The sequence below is a fragment of the Taudactylus pleione genome, unplaced genomic scaffold, assembly GCF_031769625.1.
Source record: "Taudactylus pleione unplaced genomic scaffold, aTauple2 ptg000027l, whole genome shotgun sequence".
Lineage (NCBI taxonomy): Eukaryota > Metazoa > Chordata > Amphibia > Anura > Myobatrachidae > Taudactylus > Taudactylus pleione.
In genome coordinates this window covers 826,220-848,243 of record NW_028284429.1, presented here as the reverse complement: position 1 = coordinate 848,243, position 22,024 = coordinate 826,220, and the positions used below count along the sequence as shown (strand labels likewise).

At 51.3% G+C, this 22,024-nt stretch overlaps 1 protein-coding gene across 1 annotated transcript; it reads left to right on the top strand.

Annotated features, from left to right (window-relative positions):
- Positions 1-1,145: 1,145 nt before the first annotated feature.
- On the top strand, positions 1,146-8,527 carry NDUFB7 (NADH:ubiquinone oxidoreductase subunit B7). Its single transcript, XM_088451780.1, has 3 exons — positions 1,146-1,303; positions 8,071-8,239; positions 8,366-8,527. Exons 1-3 carry the CDS (start codon positions 1,204-1,206, stop codon positions 8,448-8,450), a joined length of 354 nt encoding a protein of 117 aa, XP_088307906.1. The 5' UTR covers positions 1,146-1,203; the 3' UTR covers positions 8,451-8,527.
- Positions 8,528-22,024: the final 13,497 nt, after the last annotated feature.

Sequence of the window (22,024 nt, the reverse complement as noted above, 5' to 3'; positions counted from 1 at the left end):
AAATTGAATAGGGCGATACGCAGGAATATGACGAAAACCTCGGGATCACGGCTTTTCACCTCTAACTTAATCTGCCCCTTAGGCGCAAACAAAGGCGCAATAAAAGATGCCCTGCACTAGCAGAGTCTCGGGACCTGGTGCGCCAAGAGGGGCTTTTTAGCGCGACTGCAAGAAAGATATGTAAGGACACATCCTGTAACATGGCAGTCACAAGGTATCAGCTCACGGCGACCACCACGTATATAAATATAATACTTTTAGGAAATAAAAATACCAGATACAATCTCAGCTCATATAATAAGTTACAGTTTTGTCCCCTATGTTGCATTTTTCTTATTTACATGTTAATTTGCATTAATAATTTTATGACACTATAATTTACATCTCATTAAACTTTAACTTTCAACATAGAATAGTTTATTCTCCTTCGCAGTCTGAGGTAAAAGCGTAGACTTGTTATTGCGCTGATATGGGTATATGGTTACATTACAATGTATGTTATTACCAGCTTTGTCGTACAAATGAGCGACTCTGACTTTCATGGAGGATTTACAATATTTTTTTTTAAGGGACACGAAGGAAATAACTATCACACGTCTTCTTTTTTTATTATATATTTAGTTGTCGCGGCCTGATGTGATTAGGGACAATATACGCCATTACGCCATGTTGGACGGTTGGAGAAAACTGCTAGTTATACATTTAATAGTGTAACCATGGCGCCTGCACAAAAGCGTAGGCAGCCATTTTGTGGCCTGAACCAATAGAACAATGCTGCCCATTTATTCAGCAGCAAGAGGCAGCAGTCACCATCACCACTGCCCAATGGACCACAAAATGGCGGCTCCCACTGTAGGCCACTAATAAATTTTACTTACTCTGCATGGAGTCCGCCAAAGCACAAGTGGTGCTACCGCCTCTGCACTCTCCAGCCGCTGTTAAATGTCCGCTCTGCCGCTCGTTAAGTACTCTATAGTCCGCCCGTCCGTGGGAAATTTGCTAGGGAAACACTATGTGTAAAGTGTGTCTGCAGTAGCGCGCTGTGAGGCAGCATAGCCGCCATGTTCCCGGAGATCAAGAGGCATACATCTGTAATACCTAGTCCTCTCTAAAATGGCTCCTGTATAAGTGCCGGATGTGGGCAGGGCTCGTGTCATACAGACTGGCAGCGGCGGAGGTGACCCCTGGCGGTGGCGGAGGAAGATGGGAGCTCATCTGGCTCGCAGATACCTGGGGGATGCAGCCGAGTCCGACCCGAGGACGATGCCGGCCAGCCCGGTGGGCCCACAGTTCAAAGAACGGGGTACATGGTGCATATGAGACCTCCCGTATATGTAAAGAGCAGGGTGGGGGGCAGCACGACTGAGTCCTCTTTGCCGCCTATATGTACACAGTTGGTTGGGGGACTACACTCATCACCTTTCTGCGTTGCAGCTAAATCATCTCCACTGCTTGGAGGACTACAAATACCAGCATGGCAGGCTGGGACCTGTAGCAGAGCCCCCCTCAGTCTTCCACAGCTGCCGGAATATGTTCATCTCTGTTATTATTGTAATCATTACCCCATAGGAGAGACTGACAGGGCATGCTGGAGCTTGTAGTACCACAGCAGCCGCAGGTCAGCCAGGCCTACCATATAGCAGACTGACGGGGCATGCTGGAGCTTGTAGTACCACAGTTGCCACAGGTCAGCCAGGCCTACCATATAGCAGACTGACGGGGCATGCTGGAGCTTGTAGTACGACAGCAGCCGCAGGTCAGCTAAACCTACCATATAGCAGACTGACGGGGCATGCTGGAGCTTGTAGTACGACAGCAGCCGCAGGTCAGCTAAACCTACCATATAGCAGACTGACGGGGCATGCTGGAGCTTGCAATACCACAGCAGCCGCAGGTCAGCTAAACCTACCATATAGCAGACTGACGGGGCATGCTGGAGCTTGTAGTACGACAGCAGCCGCAGGTCAGCTAAACCTACCATATAGCAGACTGACGGGGCATGCTGGAGCTTGCAATACCACAGCAGCCGCAGGTCAGCTAAGCCTACCATATAGCAGACTGACGGGGCATGCTGGAGCTTGTAGTACGACAGCAGCCGCAGGTCAGCTAAACCTACCATATAGCAGACTGGCGGGGCATACTGGAGCTTGCAATACCACAGCAGCCGCAGGTCAGCTAAGCCTACCATATAGCAGACTGACGGGGCATGCTGGAGCTTGTAGTACGACAGCAGCCGCAGGTCAGCTAAACCTACCATATAGCAGACTGACGGGGCATGCTGGAGGTACATTTTCTGGGAGAGATTGGGCTTTTATTTGTGGTACTTGGTGCGAGAGAATAGGTGACAGCCAGTGCCAAGGTCTATATACGGAATCAGTATGATTTACCGCCGGCCGCATCCCGACTTCTAAATTAGGTAAGTATCGCTAACCTACCCTCCCTTAGGGGTGCCTAATCCCCCTCTAAGTGCTTAAGCCTAACCCCCCCTTCCCCGCAGCCTAAACCTGTCTCTCGGGCGGGGTGCCTAACCCTAACCTCCCCTAGCGTAACCCTCCCAGGGGGCTGCCTAACCCTAAGTTCCCCCCGGGAGCTCCTACCCCCCAGCCCCCCCCCCCCAACGGCTATCCTCGCCCAGCTTATCTTCGATCGGGATGCTGGGCTCCCGGCATTGGTAAAATGACAGGCGTTGGGATTTTGACGCCTGTCATTAGACCCTTGCCGGGATTAGACAGTCGGGATGCCGACTGGCTGCATACCCTATATACAGATGTGTCCTCATACAATTAGCGTTAATACGCTTGACTTGCCTGGTGTGAGTGAGCTGCCTGGACCCGTGCTGGCGTCCTGTTTTTTTTTTATCCTGAAAATGCAATGTGACTGACACACCAGCAGACTGCTGATTAATTTGAACCTTGTATAACTGTGTGTGACTGAGTCTGTATATGAAGGGTCGTTAACGTCTTTTGTCGTCCGTACATGCCGGCCAATCTGACGATAATGTCAAGAATTGACTGTTCAGAAATGTGGCAGGATGACCTCACTGAAAGATATCTTTAAATATATGTGTCAGTATGTACCCCCAATATCATTTGTCCATGTTACCCGGGCTGTTCATACAGCTCATCGTCTAGTGTGTATGAGCCTTCACACTGTATAATGTCCATGTTACCCGGCTATTCATACAGCTCATCGTCTAGTGTGTATGAGCCTTCACACTGTATAATGTCCATGTTACCCGGGCTGTTCATACAGCTCATCGTCTAGTGTGTATGAGCCCTCACACTGTATAATGTCCATGTTACCCGGGCTGTTCATACAGCTCATCGTCTAGTGTGTATGAGCCCTCACACTGTATAATGTCCATGTTACCCGGGCTATTCATACAGCTCATCGTCTAGTGTGTATGAGCCCTCACACTGTATAATGTCCATGTTACCCGGGCTATTCATACAGCTCATCGTCTAGTGTGTATGAGCCTTCACACTGTATAATGTCCATGTTACCCGGCTATTCATACAGCTCATTATCCCGTGTGTATGAGCCCTCACACTGTATAATGTCCATGTTACCCGGGCTATTCATACAGCTCATTATCCCGTGTGTATGAGCCCTCACACTGTATAATGTCCATGTTACCCGGGCTATTCATACAGCACATCGTCTAGTGTGTATGAGCCCTCACACTGTATGATGTCCATGTTACCCGGCTATTCATACAGCTCATTATCCCGTGTGTATGAGCCCTCACACTGTATAATGTCCATGTTACCCGGGCTGTTCATACAGCTCATTATCCCGTGTGTATGAGCCCTCACACTGTATAATGTCCATGTTACCCGGCTATTCATACAGCTCATCGTCTAGTGTGTATGAGCCCTCACACTGTATAATGTCCATGTTACCCGGGCTATTCATACAGCTCATCGTCTAGTGTGTATGAGCCTTCACACTGTATAATGTCCATGTTACCCGGGCTGTTCATACAGCTCATCGTCTAGTGTGTATGAGCCCTCACACTGTATGATGTCCATGTTACCCGGGCTATTCATACAGTTCATCGTCCCGCGTGTATGAGCCCTCACACTGTATAATGTCCATGTTACCCGGGCTATTCATACAGCTCATCGTCTAGTGTGTATGAGCCCTCACACTGTATAATGTCCATGTTACCCGGCTATTCATACAGCTCATTATCCCGTGTGTATGAGCCCTCACACTGTATAATGTCCATGTTACCCGGGCTATTCATACAGCTCATTATCCCGTGTGTATGAGCCCTCACACTGTATAATGTCCATGTTACCCGGGCTATTCATACAGCTCATCGTCTAGTGTGTATGAGCCCTCACACTGTATAATGTCCATGTTACCCGGGCTATTCATACAGCTCATCGTCCCGTGTGTATGAGCCCTCACACTGTATGATGTCCATGTTACCCGGGCTATTCATACAGCTCATCGTCTAGTGTGTATGAGCCTTCACACTGTATAATGTCCATGTTACCCGGGCTATTCATACAGCTCATCGTCTAGTGTGTATGAGCCCTCACACTGTATAATGTCCATGTTACCCGGCTATTCATACAGCTCATTATCCCGTGTGTATGAGCCCTCACACTGTATAATGTCCATGTTACCCGGGCTATTCATACAGCACATCGTCTAGTGTGTATGAGCCCTCACACTGTATAATGTCCATGTTACCCGGCTATTCATACAGCTCATCGTCTAGTGTGTATGAGCCCTCACACTGTATAATGTCCATGTTACCCGGGCTATTCATACAGCTCATCGTCTAGTGTGTATGAGCCCTCACACTGTATGATGTCCATGTTACCCGGGCTATTCATACAGCTCATCGTCTAGTGTGTATGAGCCTTCACACTGTATAATGTCCATGTTACCCGGCTATTCATACAGCTCATCGTCTGGTGTGTATGAGCCCTCACACTGTATAATGTCCATGTTACCCGGGCTATTCATACAGCTCATCGTCTAGTGTGTATGAGCCTTCACACTGTATAATGTCCATATTACCCGGCTATTCATACAGCTCATCGTCTAGTGTGTATGAGCCCTCACACTGTATGATGTCCATGTTACCCGGGCTATTCATACAGCTCATCGTCTAGTGTGTATGAGCCTTCACACTGTATAATGTCCATATTACCCGGGCTATTCATACAGTTCATCGTCCCGTGTGTATGTGGCTTCTATAGATATAAGTGCTCCTTATACAGCGGCCATACTGTCAGCCTTGCTGTGTGGTACTATAATGTCACAGTTACTGCCATGTAACTCACAGGGGGTATAATTTATTGTAGCATAGGAGAGTTATACAAGTGTCGCATATCACATTAATCTGCACAGTCTATATAAGGACAGATCTATAGAAGATTTTAAGAAATATTTATTAAAGGTCAATTTTGTAGTGGAAAAATAGCCATAATTAGAGAAATGTATGATCCCTGTCCATATTCTACCATTTGTGCATTTCACACTGTTCTTGCAGGCGTTTTTTACCTAAAAGAGAATGTAATAAGCGCGGTCTCCTGAGGGTAACGATACCAAATATGTGCAGTTAATAAAAGGTATATATTTTGTTGCCAACAAGCAAGGTTTCTATTAGACCCAGTTTATATGGTGGTAAGGATGCGGATCGCAGTATCCTGCGCTGGGGGAGGTCACTGTGATGTCACAGGGGTTTCTGTACAGCGGAGGAAGCAGTAGTACATAGCGTTCACGTTATTTAATTTGGATTCTGGCACCTTTTCTGGGATGACAGCGGTGCTATCATTGTCTGTGTCTCCTGGCTGGTGTTTATAGACCAATAGTGCAGGGTAAACAGCCACTGACATGCTGACGGTAAGTATTAGGCGTGAGGTTAGGCTGCCCTGGCGGAGGGTTAGGCTGCCCTGGCGGAGGGTTAGGCTGCCCTGGCGGAGGGTTAGGCTGCGCTGGCGGAGGGGTTTAGGCTGCGCTGGCGGAGGGGTTTAGGCTGCGCTGGCGGAGGGGTTTAGGCTGCGCTGGCGGAGGGGTTTAGGCTGCGCTGGCGGAGGGGTTTAGGCTGCGCTGGCGGAGGGGTGGGTTAGGCTGCGGGAGGGGAGGGTTAGGCTGCGGGAGGGGAGGGTTAGGCTGCGGGAGGGGAGGGTTAGGCTGCGGGAGGGGGGGGTTAGGCTGCGGGAGGGGAAGGTTAGGGGGACGGTTGGGGTACTTACCTGCAGGCGTCGGGATTCTGAATGTTGGGATGCTGCTGCTGGTGTTCTGACAGCTGGCATCCCGAATGCCTGGATCTCGTACCCAACCCACGTTCTGCATTAAGTATAATATCTCCAATATGTATTGTACTATTGTGTTACTATGTGGTGTAATCAGCTTTGTTGGTGTTATTTGGACGCTTGAAGCACTGTGAGGCCTGTAATAGTGACTAGAGTCTCTCTCATCCTAAGTGCAGGCTCAGTAGTCGCTAAATATAAAATAATAATATTGGTATTTCCGTCATTCATTTTTATTTTGCAGACCTTTAGCATTGAAAGTTTGTGTATCTAAGTCACAAACACTTATCCTGATAGAAGAGACCAGTGTATGCATCATTTCTATATACACTCTTGTTGCTTTCTAGTGCATAATGTATCTTATATCTAATATAGTAACACACTGTACAAATCCCCCCCAAAGTCTGTCATTTATTTCTGTACAGCGCATGCAATGTGCACAATGTTCCAGCCGCCTACGGTATAACGTGATAGTGTGCGCTGCCTATAACACAGGGTGACACTGACTTGTACGAAGGTCACAGCTGTATCTGACAGTATAATAATGATGTCCAGGCCCTGTCTCTGGAGTTGCGCGTTGATACAGTATAATGTGATAGTGTGCGCTGCCTATAACGCAAGGTGACCGTACTATGGCCCTGATTCAGAGCCGGACGCTCTGACCAGAGCGCTCGCTCTGAATCAGGGCCCACCTCCATTAATATGGAGCGTCCTCCTGGACGCTCGTATAGCTGTGGGTCACCACCCACAGCCTATACGAGCGTGCAGGATGATGGTCGCGATGGTCTTGACCATCGCGACCATCGCCAGTGCGAGCAGAAGCCTGCGGTTGAGTTTCTCAACCGCAAGGCCAGGAGTGATTTTGACTCTATCAGAGCCAAAATCACTCCCACTGACATCACTAGTGATGTCAGTGGGGCCGGCTTCATCTGGCAGGCACGCCCACCAAAGGGGGCGTGCTGTCAATCAACATCGACAGCACGCCCCCTTTGATCAGACACAACGAGCGAAGGAAAGTCCTTCGCTCGTCGCGTCTCGCGCATGCGCACGACGGAGCTCCCCCCGTCGTGCGCATGCGCAGTGCACACCATCGACCCACTTGCGAGCGGACAGCCGCTCGCGAGTGGGTCTGAATCAGGCCCTATGTACTAAGGTTACAGCTGTATCTGACAGTATAATAATGATACAGAAAAAAGGAAACAAAAGGATAACTTTTGTTGGGGGCACAAACTTGTTAAAATCTGTTAAAAATAATCATTTAATGTAATATATAACAAACAAAAAACATTAAGATAGAATACCATGCATAAATATACAGATCCCTAAACATATATTATAAATAGTGTGATAGTGTGATATTTATAATATATGTTTAGGGATCTGTATATTTATGTATGGTATTCTATCTTAATGTTTTTTGTTTGTTAAAATTAATCATTTAATGTAATATATAACAGATTTGAACAAGTTTGTGCCCCCAACAAAAAGTTATATTTTTTCTTTCCTTTTCTCTGTACTGTTATCTAACGCTAGGGGAGCACCGCCATCTTTATTTGTTGATGACATTCATTTCAATACATTTTTTACTTTTTGATATAATATTGATGAGTCACTGCCAGACGACTGGAGAATTTGACCACCAATATGTCAGTTCAATAGCTTGTGTGGAGACACTTCCCCTGTTTTGACTAATATAATAATGATGTCCCGGCAGCGTCTCTGCCTGGGATCGCCGTGTATTTCCCGTGTAGTGTCGCCCTATGGGAAATGTAACTGTCGCCCTCCTGTCATACAGAGATGGTCGCCACCCAGGAGCAAATGAACCTGGCCCAGGTCCCGGTCAGGCAGAGGGATTACTGCGCCCATCACCTCATCACACTAATGAAGTGTAAGAGGGACATGTGGCCGAACATCTTCGCCTGCAAGCACGAGCGCCACGCGTGGGACTACTGCGAGCACGAGGAGTGAGTATAGCCCGCGCTGTCACCCTAATTGTGTCCGTTACTGCACATGGTCGTCCGATACATCGGGGAGAGATGCTCTGCGTGTGGGTAATACACTGACGCTCTCTTTTTCCGTGTATCTTCTAGTTACGTGCTGCGTATGAAGCAATATGAGCGAGAGCGCCGCCTAGCAAAGAGGAGACTGCAGAAGCAGGAGACGGAGGCCGCGTAACCGACCCAGTCCTCTACGTCCTAATGGGAGGATTCATTATAAACACTTTCAAATAAATATAAATATTTCTGCTGTGATTAGACTAATTATTATCTCTATATCAGTGTATGGGTTTATATCCAGGAGCGTATTAATATGGGACTGTCACTTATACATACTAAAGGCAGCCAATTCCACTCGCGATTGCTTGCCGGGCTCTCGCGATTGCTTGCCGGGCTCTCGCGATTGCTTGCCGGGCTCTCGCGATTGCTTGCCGGGCTCTCGCGATTGCTTGCCGGGCCGTGATTTAGCAATGTCACTGGTCCACAGCCATGTAATAGATTGTGTACTGATTATTCTTCCACAAAATGGCTGCCTCCGGTGTACAGGTGACATGTTTCACTTCTTTATTTGTTTTTAGTCAAACGCCATTTTAAGTATTCCATATAATAATAATAATAAAAAAAAAAAACAACATACAAATCTGCAGTGTCTTTACAGAGCAAACCGGTATTACACAATCCATAGCCTAGCAGCTTAAGAATATGTAATACTACACTCCAGACCATGCTATGCAGAGAGCTATAAAACATATGTAGATTGGATGTGAAGGATAACACAAGACCTGTTCATTGATCTGAAGTCACAGGCACCAATATTATCAATGTAAAGTGTGTACGTCTGAAATCGGCTTACACCTAGAGAGCACAGCAACTCACCTGGTGCAGCCAAAATGGTTAAAGCTTACAAAGAAATTAATCTTATTTAACAAAAATGCCTGCCGGAAAGGATGGAGGTGACCGTATGTTTTGCTTTTTAATGGTGCCACACACTTCTGCAGAATGCGCGTTACTACAGACCCATCAGCGTACGCCATCCCTCCGATGTTCTGTGTCTCCCCTTAGCAGTGCTGCAGAATGTGCGTTACCACAGACCCATCAGCGTACATCATCCCTCCGATGTTCTGTGTCTCCCCTTAGCAGTGCTGCAGAATGTGTTACTACAGACCCATCAGCGTACGCCATCCCTCCGATGTTCTGTATCTCCCCTTAGCAGCGCTGCAGAATGTGCGTTACCACAGACCCATCAGCGTACATCATCCCTCCGATGTTCTGTGTCTCCCCTTAGCAGTGCTGCAGAATGTGCGTTACCACAGACCCATCAGCGTACATCATCCCTCTGATGTTCTGTCTCCCCTTAGCAGCGCTGCAGAATGTGTGTTACCACAGACCCATCAACGTACGCCATCCCTCCGATGTTCTGTGCCTCCCCTTAGCAGCGCTGCAGAATGTGCGTTACCACAGACCCATCAGCGTACGCCAACCCTCCGATGTTCTGTGTCTCCCCTTAGCAGTGCTGCAGAATGTGTTACTACAGACCCATCAGCGTACATCATCCCTCCGATGTTCTGTGTCTCCCCGTAGAAGTTCTGCAGAATGTGCGTTACCACAGACCCATCAGCGTACGCCATCCCTCCGATGTTCTGTGTCTTCCCTTAGCAGCGCTGCAGAATGTGCGTTACCACAGACCCATCAGCGTACGCCATCCCTCCGATGTTCTGTCTCCCCTTCGCAGTGCAGCAGAATGTGCGTTACCACAGACCCATCAGTGTACATCATCCCTCCGATGTTCTGTCTCCCCCCTTAGCAGTGCTGCAGAATGTGCGTTACTACAGGCCCATCAGCGTACGCCATCCCTCCGATGTTCTGTGTCTCCCCTTAGCAGTGCTGCAGAATGTGTGTTACCACAGACCCATCAGCATACGCTATCCCTCCAATGTTCTGTGTCTCCCCTTAGTGCTGCAGAATGTGCGTTACCACAGACCCATCAGCATACGCCATCCCTCCGATGTTCTGTGTCTCCCCTTAGCAGTGCTGCAGAATGTGCGTTACCACAGACCCATCAGAGTACGCCATCCCTCCGATGTTCCGTCCCCCCTTAGCAGTGCTGCAGAATGTGCGTTACCACAGACCCATCAGAGTACGCCATCCCTCCGATGTTCCGTCTCCCCTTAGCAGTGCTGCAGAATGTGCGTTACCACAGACCCATCAGAGTACGCCATCCCTCCGATGTTCCGTCTCCCCTTAGCAGAGCTGCAGAATGTGTGTTACCACAGACCCATCAGCGTACGCCACCCCTCCGATGTTCTGTGTCTCCCCTTAGCAGTGCTGCAGAATGTGCGTTACCACAGACCCATCAGCATACGCTATCCCTCCGATGTTCTGTGTCTCCCCTTAGCAGTGCTGCAGAATGTGCGTTACCACAGACCCATCAGCGTACATCATCCCTCCGATGTTCTGTCTCCCCTTAGCAGTGCTGCAGAATGTGTGTTACCACAGACCCATCAGCGTACGCCATTCCTCCGATGTTCTGTGTCTCCCCTTAGCAGTGCTGCAGAATATGCGTTACCACAGACCCATCAGTGTACATCATCCCTCCGATGTTCTGTCTCCCCTTAGCAGTGCTGCAGAATGTGCCTTACCACAGACCCATCAGAGTATGCCAACCCTCCGATGTTCTGTGTCTCCCCTTAGCAGTGCTGCAGAATGTGTGTTACCACAGACCCATCAGCGTACGCCATTCCTCCGATGTTCTGTGTCTCCCCTTAGCAGTGCTGCAGAATATGCGTTACCACAGACCCATCAGTGTACATCATCCCTCCGATGTTCTGTCTCCCCTTAGCAGTGCTGCAGAATGTGCCTTACCACAGACCCATCAGAGTACGCCATCCCTCCGATGTTCTGTGTCTCCCCTTAGCAGTGCTGCAGAATGTGTTACCACAGACCCATCTGCGTACGCCATCCCTCCGATGTTCTGTGTCTCCCCTTAGCAGCGCTGCAGAGTGTGTTACCACAGACCCATCAGCGTACGCCATCCCTCCGATGTTCTGTGCCTCCCCTTAGCAGCGCTGCAGAATGTGCGTTACCACAGACCCATCAGCGTACGCCAACCCTCCGATGTTCTGTGTCTCCCCTTAGCAGTGCTGCAGAATGTGTTACTACAGACCCATCAGCGTACATCATCCCTCCGATGTTCTGTGTCTCCCCGTAGAAGTTCTGCAGAATGTGCGTTACCACAGACCCATCAGCGTACGCCATCCCTCCGATGTTCTGTGTCTTCCCTTAGCAGCGCTGCAGAATGTGCGTTACCACAGACCCATCAGCGTACGCCATCCCTCCGATGTTCTGTCTCCCCTTCGCAGTGCAGCAGAATGTGCGTTACCACAGACCCATCAGTGTACATCATCCCTCCGATGTTCTGTCTCCCCCCTTAGCAGTGCTGCAGAATGTGCGTTACTACAGGCCCATCAGCGTACGCCATCCCTCCGATGTTCTGTGTCTCCCCTTAGCAGTGCTGCAGAATGTGTGTTACCACAGACCCATCAGCATACGCTATCCCTCCAATGTTCTGTGTCTCCCCTTAGTGCTGCAGAATGTGCGTTACCACAGACCCATCAGCATACGCCATCCCTCCGATGTTCTGTGTCTCCCCTTAGCAGTGCTGCAGAATGTGCGTTACCACAGACCCATCAGAGTACGCCATCCCTCCGATGTTCCGTCCCCCCTTAGCAGTGCTGCAGAATGTGCGTTACCACAGACCCATCAGAGTACGCCATCCCTCCGATGTTCCGTCTCCCCTTAGCAGTGCTGCAGAATGTGCGTTACCACAGACCCATCAGAGTACGCCATCCCTCCGATGTTCCGTCTCCCCTTAGCAGAGCTGCAGAATGTGTGTTACCACAGACCCATCAGCGTACGCCACCCCTCCGATGTTCTGTGTCTCCCCTTAGCAGTGCTGCAGAATGTGCGTTACCACAGACCCATCAGCGTACATCATCCCTCCGATGTTCTGTCTCCCCTTAGCAGTGCTGCAGAATGTGTGTTACCACAGACCCATCAGCGTACGCCATTCCTCCGATGTTCTGTGTCTCCCCTTAGCAGTGCTGCAGAATATGCGTTACCACAGACCCATCAGTGTACATCATCCCTCCGATGTTCTGTCTCCCCTTAGCAGTGCTGCAGAATGTGCCTTACCACAGACCCATCAGAGTATGCCAACCCTCCGATGTTCTGTGTCTCCCCTTAGCAGTGCTGCAGAATGTGTGTTACCACAGACCCATCAGCGTACGCCATTCCTCCGATGTTCTGTGTCTCCCCTTAGCAGTGCTGCAGAATATGCGTTACCACAGACCCATCAGTGTACATCATCCCTCCGATGTTCTGTCTCCCCTTAGCAGTGCTGCAGAATGTGCCTTACCACAGACCCATCAGAGTACGCCATCCCTCCGATGTTCTGTGTCTCCCCTTAGCAGTGCTGCAGAATGTGTTACCACAGACCCATCTGCGTACGCCATCCCTCCGATGTTCTGTGTCTCCCCTTAGCAGCGCTGCAGAGTGTGTTACCACAGACCCATCAGCGTACGCCATCCCTCCGATGTTCTGTGCCTCCCCTTAGCAGCGCTGCAGAATGTGCGTTACCACAGACCCATCAGCGTACGCCAACCCTCCGATGTTCTGTGTCTCCCCTTAGCAGTGCTGCAGAATGTGTTACTACAGACCCATCAGCGTACGCCATTCCTCCGATGTTCTGTGTCTCCCCTTAGCAGTGCTGCAGAATGTGTTACTACAGACCCATCAGCGTACGCCATCCCTCCGATGTTCTGTGTCTCCCCTTAGCAGCGCTGCAGAATGTGTGTTACCACAGACCCATCAGCGTACGCCAACCCTCCGATGTTCTGTGTCTCCCCTTAGCAGCGCTGCAGAATGTGTGTTACCACAGACCCATCAGCGTACGCCAACCCTCCGATGTTCTGTGTCTCCCCTTAGCAGTGCTGCAGAATGTGCGTTACCACAGACCCATCAGCATACGCCAACCCTCCGATGTTCTGTGTCTCCCCTTTGCAGCGCTGCAGAATGTGTTACCACAGACCCATCAGCGTACATCATCCCTCCGATGTTCTGTGTCTCCCCTTAGCAGCGCTGCAGAATGTGTGTTACCACAGACCCATCAGCGTACGCCATCCCTCCGATGTTCTGTGTCTCCCCTTAGCAGCGCTGCAGAATGTGTTACCACAGACCCATCAGCGTACATCATCCCTCCGATGTTCTGTGTCTCCCCTTAGCAGCGCTGCAGAATGTGTGTTACCACAGACCCATCAGCGTACGCCATCCCTCCGATGTTCTGTGTCTCCCCTTAGCAGCGCTGCAGAATGTGTTACTACAGGCCCATCAGCGTACGCCATCCCTCCGATGTTCTGTGTCTCCCCTTAGAAGTGCTGCAGAATGTGTTACTACAGACCCATCAGCGTACATCATCCCTCCGATATTCTGTGTCTCCCCTTAGCAGTGCTGCAGAATGTGCGTTACCACAGACCCATCAGCGTACGCCATCCCTCCGATGTTCTGTCTCCCCTTAGCAGTGCTGCAGAATGTGCGTTACCACAGACCCATCAGTGTACGCCATCCCTCCGATGTTCTGTCTCCCCTTAGCAGTGCTGCAGAATGTGCGTTACCACAGACCCATCAGTGTACATCATCCCTCCGATGTTCTGTCTCCCCTTAGCAGTGCTGCAGAATGTGCCTTACCACAGACCCATCAGTGTACGCCATCCCTCCGATGTTCTGTCTCCCCTTAGCAGTGCTGCAGAATGTGCGTTACCACAGACCCATCAGTGTACGTCATCCCTCCGATGTTCTGTCTCTCCTTAGCAGTGCTGCAGAATGTGCGTTACCACAGACCCATCAGAGTACGCCAACCCTCCGATGTTCTGTGTCTCCCCTTAGCAGTGCTGCAGAATGTGTTACCACAGACCCATCTGCGTACGCCATCCCTCCGATGTTCTGTGTCTCCCCTTAGCAGTGCTGCAGAATGTGTTACCACAGACCCATCTGCGTACGCCATCCCTCCGATGTTCTGTGTCTCCCCTTAGCAGCGCTGCAGAGTGTGTGTTACCACAGACCCATCAGCGTACGCCATCCCTCCGATGTTCTGTGCCTCCCCTTAGCCGCGCTGCAGAATGTGCGTTACCACAGACCCATCAGCGTACGCCAACCCTCCGATGTTCTGTGTCTCCCCTTAGCAGTGCTGCAGAATGTGTTACTACAGACCCATCAGCGTACGCCATTCCTCCGATGTTCTGTGTCTCCCCTTAGCAGAGCTGCAGAATGTGTTACTACAGACCCATCAGCGTACGCCATCCCTCCCATGTTCTGTGTCTCCCCTTAGCAGCGCTGCAGAATGTGTGTTACCACAGACCCATCAGCGTACGCCAACCCTCCGATGTTCTGTGTCTCCCCTTAGCAGTGCTGCAGAATGTGCGTTACCACAGACCCATCAGCGTACGCCAACCCTCCGATGTTCTGTGTCTCCCCTTTGCAGCGCTGCAGAATGTGTTACCACAGACCCATCAGCGTACATCATCCCTCCTATGTTCTGTGTCTCCCCTTAGCAGCGCTGCAGAATGTGTGTTACCACAGACCCATCAGCGTACGCCATTCCTCCGATGTTCTGTGTCTCCCCTTAGCAGCGCTGCAGAATGTGTTACCACAGACCCATCAGCGTACATCATCCCTCCGATGTTCTGTGTCTCCCCTTAGCAGCGCTGCAGAATGTGTGTTACCACAGACCCATCAGCGTACGCCATCCCTCCGATGTTCTGTGTCTCCCCTTAGCAGCGCTGCAGAATGTGTTACTACAGGCCCATCAGCGTACGCCATCCCTCCGATGTTCTGTGTCTCCCCTTAGAAGTGCTGCAGAATGTGTTACTACAGACCCATCAGTGTAAATCATCCCTCCGATGTTCTGTGTCTCCCCTTAGCAGTGCTGCAGAATGTGCGTTACCACAGACCCATCAGCGTACGCAATCCCTCCGATGTTCTGTCTCCCCTTAGCAGTGCTGCAGAATGTGCGTTACCACAGACCCATCAGTGTACGCCATCCCTCCGATGTTCTGTCTCCCCTTAGCAGTGCTGCAGAATGTGCGTTACCACAGACCCATCAGTGTACATCATCCCTCCGATGTTCTGTCTCTCCTTAGCAGTGCTGCAGAATGTGCGTTACCACAGACCCATCAGAGTACGCCAACCCTCCGATGTTCTGTGTCTCCCCTTAGCAGTGCTGCAGAATGTGTTACCACAGACCCATCTGCGTACGCCATCCCTCCGATGTTCTGTGTCTCCCCTTAGCAGTGCTGCAGAATGTGTTACCACAGACCCATCTGCGTACGCCATCCCTCCGATGTTCTGTGTCTCCCCTTAGCAGCGCTGCAGAGTGTGTGTTACCACAGACCCATCAGCGTACGCCAACCCTCCGATGTTCTGTGTCTCCCCTTAGCAGTGCTGCAGAATGTGTTACTACAGACCCATCAGCGTACGCCATTCCTCCGATGTTCTGTGTCTCCCCTTAGCAGTGCTGCAGAATGTGTTACTACAGACCCATCAGCGTAAGCCAACCCTCCGATGTTCTGTGTCTCCTCTTAGCAGCGCTGCAGAGTGTGTGTTACCACAGACCCATCAGCGTACGCCAACCCTCCGATGTTCTGTGTCTCCCCTTAGCAGCGCTGCAGAATGTGTGTTACCACAGACCCATCAGCGTACGCCATCCCTCCGATGTTCTGTGTCTCCCCTTAGCAGCGCTGCAGAATGTGTGTTACCACAGACCCATCAGCGTACGCCAACCCTCCGATGTTCTGTGTCTCCCCTTAGCAGCGCTGCAGAATGTGTGTTACCACAGACCCATCAGCGTACGCCATCCCTCCGATGTTCTGTGTCTCCCCTTAGCAGCGCTGCAGAATGTGTTACCACAGACCCATCAGCGTACATCATCCCTCCGATGTTCTGTGTCTCTCCTTAGCAGCGCTGCAGAATGTGTGTTACCACAGACCCATCAGAGTACGCCAACCCTCCGATGTTCTGTGTCTCCCCTTAGCAGTGCTGCAGAATGTGTTACCACAGACCCATCAGCGTACATCATCCCTCCGATGTTCTGTGTCTCCCCTTAGCAGCGCTGCAGAATGTGTTACCACAGACCCATCAGCGTACGCCATCCCTCCGATGTTCTGTGCCTCCCCTTAGCAGCGCTGCAGAATGTGCGTTACCACAGACCCATCAGCGTACGCCATCCCTCCGATGTTCCGTCTCCCCTTAGCAGTGCTGCAGAATGTGCGTTACTACAGACCCATCAGCGTACATCATCCCTCCGATGTTCTGTGTCTCCCCTTAGCAGTGCTGCAGAATGTGTTACCACAGACCCATCAGCGTACGCCAACCCTCCGATGTTCTGTGTCTCCCCTTAGCAGTGCTGCAGAATGTGTGTTACCACAGACCCATCAGCGTACGCCAACCCTCCGATGTTCTGTGTCTCCCCTTTGCAGCGCTGCAGAATGTGTTACCACAGACCCATCAGCGTACATCATCCCTCCTATGTTCTGTGTCTCCCCTTAGCAGCGCTGCAGAATGTGTGTTACCACAGACCCATCAGCGTACGCCATCCCTCCGATGTTCTGTGTCTCCCCTTAGCAGCGCTGCAGAATGTGTTACCACAGACCCATCAGCGTACATCATCCCTCCGATGTTCTGTGTCTCCCCTTAGCAGCGCTGCAGAATGTGTGTTACCACAGACCCATCAGAGTACGCCAACCCTCCGATGTTCTGTGTCTCCCCTTAGCAGTGCTGCAGAATGTGTTACCACAGACCCATCAGCGTACATCATCCCTCCGATGTTCTGTGTCTCCCCTTAGCAGCGCTGCAGAATGTGTTACCACAGACCCATCAGCGTACGCCATCCCTCCGATGTTCTGTGCCTCCCCTTAGCAGCGCTGCAGAATGTGTGTTACCACAGACCCATCAGCGTACGCCATCCCTCCGATGTTCTGTGTCTCCCCTTAGCAGCGCTGCAGAATGTGTGTTACCACAGACCCATCAGCGTACGCCAACCCTCCGATGTTCTGTGTCTCCCCTTAGCAGTGCTGCAGAATGTGTGTTACCACAGACCCATCAGCGTACGCCAACCCTCCGATGTTCTGTGTCTCCCCTTTGCAGCGCTGCAGAATGTGTTACCACAGACCCATCAGCGTACATCATCCCTCCTATGTTCTGTGTCTCCCCTTAGCAGCGCTGCAGAATGTGTGTTACCACAGACCCATCAGCGTACGCCATCCCTCCGATGTTCTGTGTCTCCCCTTAGCAGCGCTGCAGAATGTGTTACCACAGACCCATCAGCGTACATCATCCCTCCGATGTTCTGTGTCTCCCCTTAGCAGCGCTGCAGAATGTGTGTTACCACAGACCCATCAGAGTACGCCAACCCTCCGATGTTCTGTGTCTCCCCTTAGCAGTGCTGCAGAATGTGTTACCACAGACCCATCAGCGTACATCATCCCTCCGATGTTCTGTGTCTCCCCTTAGCAGCGCTGCAGAATGTGTTACCACAGGCCCATCAGTGTACGCCATCCCTCCGATGTTCTGTGCCTCCCCTTAGCAGCGCTGCAGAATGTGCGTTACCACAGACCCATCAGCGTACGCCATCCCTCCGATGTTCCGTCTCCCCTTAGCAGTGCTGCAGAATGTGCGTTACTACAGACCCATCAGCGTACATCATCCCTCCGATGTTCTGTGTCTCCCCTTAGCAGTGCTGCAGAATGTGTTACCACAGACCCATCAGCGTACGCCAACCCTCCGATGTTCTGTGTCTCCCCTTAGCAGTGCTGCAGAATGTGTGTTACCACAGACCCATCAGCGTACGCCAAACCTCCGATGTTCTGTGTCTCCCCTTTGCAGCGCTGCAGAATGTGTTACCACAGACCCATCAGCGTACATCATCCCTCCTATGTTCTGTGTCTCCCCTTAGCAGCGCTGCAGAATGTGTGTTACCACAGACCCATCAGCGTACGCCATCCCTCCGATGTTCTGTGTCTCCCCTTAGCAGCGCTGCAGAATGTGTTACCACAGACCCATCAGCGTACATCATCCCTCCGATGTTCTGTGTCTCCCCTTAGCAGCGCTGCAGAATGTGTGTTACCACAGACCCATCAGAGTACGCCAACCCTCCGATGTTCTGTGTCTCCCCTTAGCAGTGCTGCAGAATGTGTTACCACAGACCCATCAGCGTACATCATCCCTCCGATGTTCTGTGTCTCCCCTTAGCAGCGCTGCAGAATGTGTTACCACAGACCCATCAGCGTACGCCATCCCTCCGATGTTCTGTGCCTCCCCTTAGCAGCGCTGCAGAATGTGCGTTACCACAGACCCATCAGCGTACGCCATCCCTCCGATGTTCCGTCTCCCCTTAGCAGTGCTGCAGAATGTGCGTTACTACAGACCCATCAGCGTACATCATCCCTCCGATGTTCTGTGTCTCCCCTTAGCAGTGCTGCAGAATGTGTTACCACAGACCCATCAGCGTACATCATCCCTCCGATGTTCTGTGTCTCACCTTAGCAGCGCTGCAGAATGTGTGTTACCACAGACCCATCAGCGTACGCCATCCCTCCGATGTTCTGTGTCTCCCCTTAGCAGTGCTGCAGAATGTGTGTTACCACAGACCCATCAGCGTACTCCATCCCTCCGATGTTCTGTCTCCCCTTAGCAGTGCTGCAGAATGTGTGTTACCACAGACCCATCAGCGTACGTCATCCCTCCGATGTTCTGTCTCCCCCCTTAGCAGTGCTGCAGAATGTGCGTTACTACAGACCCATCAGCGTACGCCATCCCTCCGATGTTCTGTGTCTCCCCTTAGCAGTGCTGCAGAATGTGTGTTACCACAGGCCCATCAGCGTACTCCATCCCTCCGATGTTCTGTGTCTTCCCTTAGCGCTGCAGAATGTGCGTTACCACAGACCCATCAGCGTACGCCATCCCTCCGATGTTCTGTGTCTCCCCTTAGCAGCGCTGCAGAATGTGTGTTACCACAGACCCATCAGCAAACGCCATCCCTCCGATGTTCTGTGTCTCCCCTTAGCAGTGCTGCAGAATGTGCGTTACCACAGACCCATCAGCGTACGCCATCCCTCCGATGTTCTGTCTCCCCTTAGCAGTGCTGCAGAATGTGCGTTACCACAGACCCATCAGCGTACTCCATCCCTCCGATGTTCTGTGTCTTCCCTTAGCAGCGCTGCAGAATGTGTTACTACAGGCCCATCAGCGTACGCCATCCCTCCGATGTTCTGTGTCTCCCCTTAGCAGTGCTGCAGAATGTGCGTTACCACAGACCCATCAGCGTACGCCATCCCTCCGATGTTCTGTGTCTTCCCTTAGCGTTGCAGAATGTGTTACCACAGACCCATCAGCGTACGCCATCCCTCCGATGTTCTGTGTCTCCCCTTAGCAGTGCTGCAGAATGTGTGTTACCACAGACCCATCAGCGTACGCCATCCCTCCGATGTTCTGTGTCTCCCCTTAGCAGTGCTGCAGAATATGCGTTACCACAGACCCATCAGCAAACGCCATCCCTCCGATGTTCTGTCTCCCCTTAGCAGTGCTGCAGAATGTGCGTTACCACAGACCCTTCAGCGTACATCATCCCTCCGATGTTCTGTGTCTCCCCTTAGCAGAGCTGCAGAATGTGCGTTACCACAGACCCATCAGCGTATGTCATCCCTCCGATGTTCTGTGTCTCCCCTTAGCAGTGCTGCAGAATGTGTGTTACCACAGACCCATCTGCGTACGCCATCCCTCCGATGTTCTGTGTCTCCCCTTAGCAGTGCTGCAGAATATGCGTTACCACAGACCCATCAGCGTACGCCATCCCTCCGATGTTCTGTGTCTCCCCTTAGCAGCGCTGCAGAATGTGCGTTACCACAGACCCATCAGCGTACGCCATCCCTCCGATGTTCTGTGTCTCCCCTAAGCAGTGCTGCAGAATGTGTGTTACCACAGACCCATCAGCGTACGCCATCCCTCCGATGTTCTGTGTCTCCCCTTAGCAGTGCTGCAGAATGTGCGTTACCACAGACCCATCAGCGTACGCCATCCCTCCGATGTTCTGTGTCTCCCCTAAGCAGTGCTGCAGAATGTGCGTTACCACAGACCCATCAGCGTACGCCATCCCTCCGATGTTCTGTGTCTCCCCTAAGCAGTGCTGCAGAATGTGCGTTACCACAGACCCATCAGCGTACTCCATCCCTCCGATGTTCTGTGTCTCCCCTAAGCAGTGCTGCAGAATGTGCGTTACCACAGACCCATCAGCGTACTCCATCCCTCCGATGTTCTGTGTCTCCCCTAAGCAGTGCTGCAGAATGTGCGTTACCACAGACCCATCAGCGTACTCCATCCCTCCGATGTTCTGTGTCTCCCTTTAGCAGTGCTGCAGAATGTGCGTTACCACAGACCCATCAGCGTACGCCATCCCTCCGATGTTCTGTGTCTCCCCTAAGCAGTGCTGCAGAATGTGCGTTACCACAGACCCATCAGCGTACTCCATCCCTCCGATGTTCTGTGTCTCCCCTAAGCAGCGCTGCAGAATGTGCGTTACCACAGACCCATCAGCGTACGCCATCCCTCCGATGTTCTGTGTCTCCCCTAAGCAGTGCTGCAGAATGTGCGTTACCACAGACCCATCAGCGTACGCCATCCCTCCGATGTTCTGTGTCTCCCCTAAGCAGTGCTGCAGAATGTGCGTTACCACAGACCCATCAGCGTACTCCATCCCTCCGATGTTCTGTGTCTCCCCTAAGCAGTGCTGCAGAATGTGCGTTACCACAGACCCATCAGCGTACTCCATCCCTCCGATGTTCTGTGTCTCCCTTTAGCAGTGCTGCAGAATGTGCGTTACCACAGACCCATCAGCGTACGCCATCCCTCCGATGTTCTGTGTCTCCCCTAAGCAGTGCTGCAGAATGTGCGTTACCACAGACCCATCAGCGTACGCCATCCCTCCGATGTTCTGTGTCTCCCCTAAGCAGTGCTGCAGAATGTGCGTTACCACAGACCCATCAGCGTACTCCATCCCTCCGATGTTCTGTGTCTCCCCTAAGCAGCGCTGCAGAATGTGCGTTACCACAGACCCATCAGCGTACGCCATCCCTCCGATGTTCTGTGTCTCCCCTAAGCAGTGCTGCAGAATGTGCGTTACCACAGACCCATCAGCGTACGCCATCCCTCCGATGTTCTGTGTCTCCCCTTAGCAGTGCTGCAGAATGTGCGTTACCACAGACCCATCAGCGTACTCCATCCCTCCGATGTTCTGTGTCTCCCTTTAGCAGCGCTGCGGAATGTGTGTGGATGTGTCATACCATGAGGACAAAACCTAACTACACGGGACTGAAGAAAGCACTTACTGAAGGTCGCTGTTCCAGCGAGGACTCTCCGGGTTACGTGTGGGGTAGATGTGTAATGCTGCATTTATAGCATGATAGTAATTAAGGGCACAAACATGGGAAAGTTTTTTTTTTTTCCTGTTTTCCTCTATTTAATGCTTAATAATATACATTGTATTATGGCAATTTGATCCAAATATGGGTTGGTTAGACGAATATATAAGTTATTCCCATTTAACCTAAACCCTTTAATCCTAATGAGTTAAACCTGGTCTGGTTATAAGGTAACAATAGCTAACTTGGACCGTTCGTCCGGGTGTGTTTCCTGTCGCATCATCGCAGA

What these genes read in the sequence shown, in the direction of transcription:
- NDUFB7 (XM_088451780.1), top strand. Translation starts at nt 1,204, where the DNA reads ATGGGAGCTCATCTGGCTCGCAGATACCTGGGGGATGCAGCCGAGTCC. An exon ending in CCCACAGTTCAAAGAACGGG is followed by an intron (nt 1,304 to 8,070) that starts GTACATGGTGCA and finishes CCTGTCATACAG; the next exon opens with AGATGGTCGCCACCCAGGAG. An exon ending in GACTACTGCGAGCACGAGGA is followed by an intron (nt 8,240 to 8,365) that starts GTGAGTATAGCC and finishes TGTATCTTCTAG; the next exon opens with TTACGTGCTGCGTATGAAGC.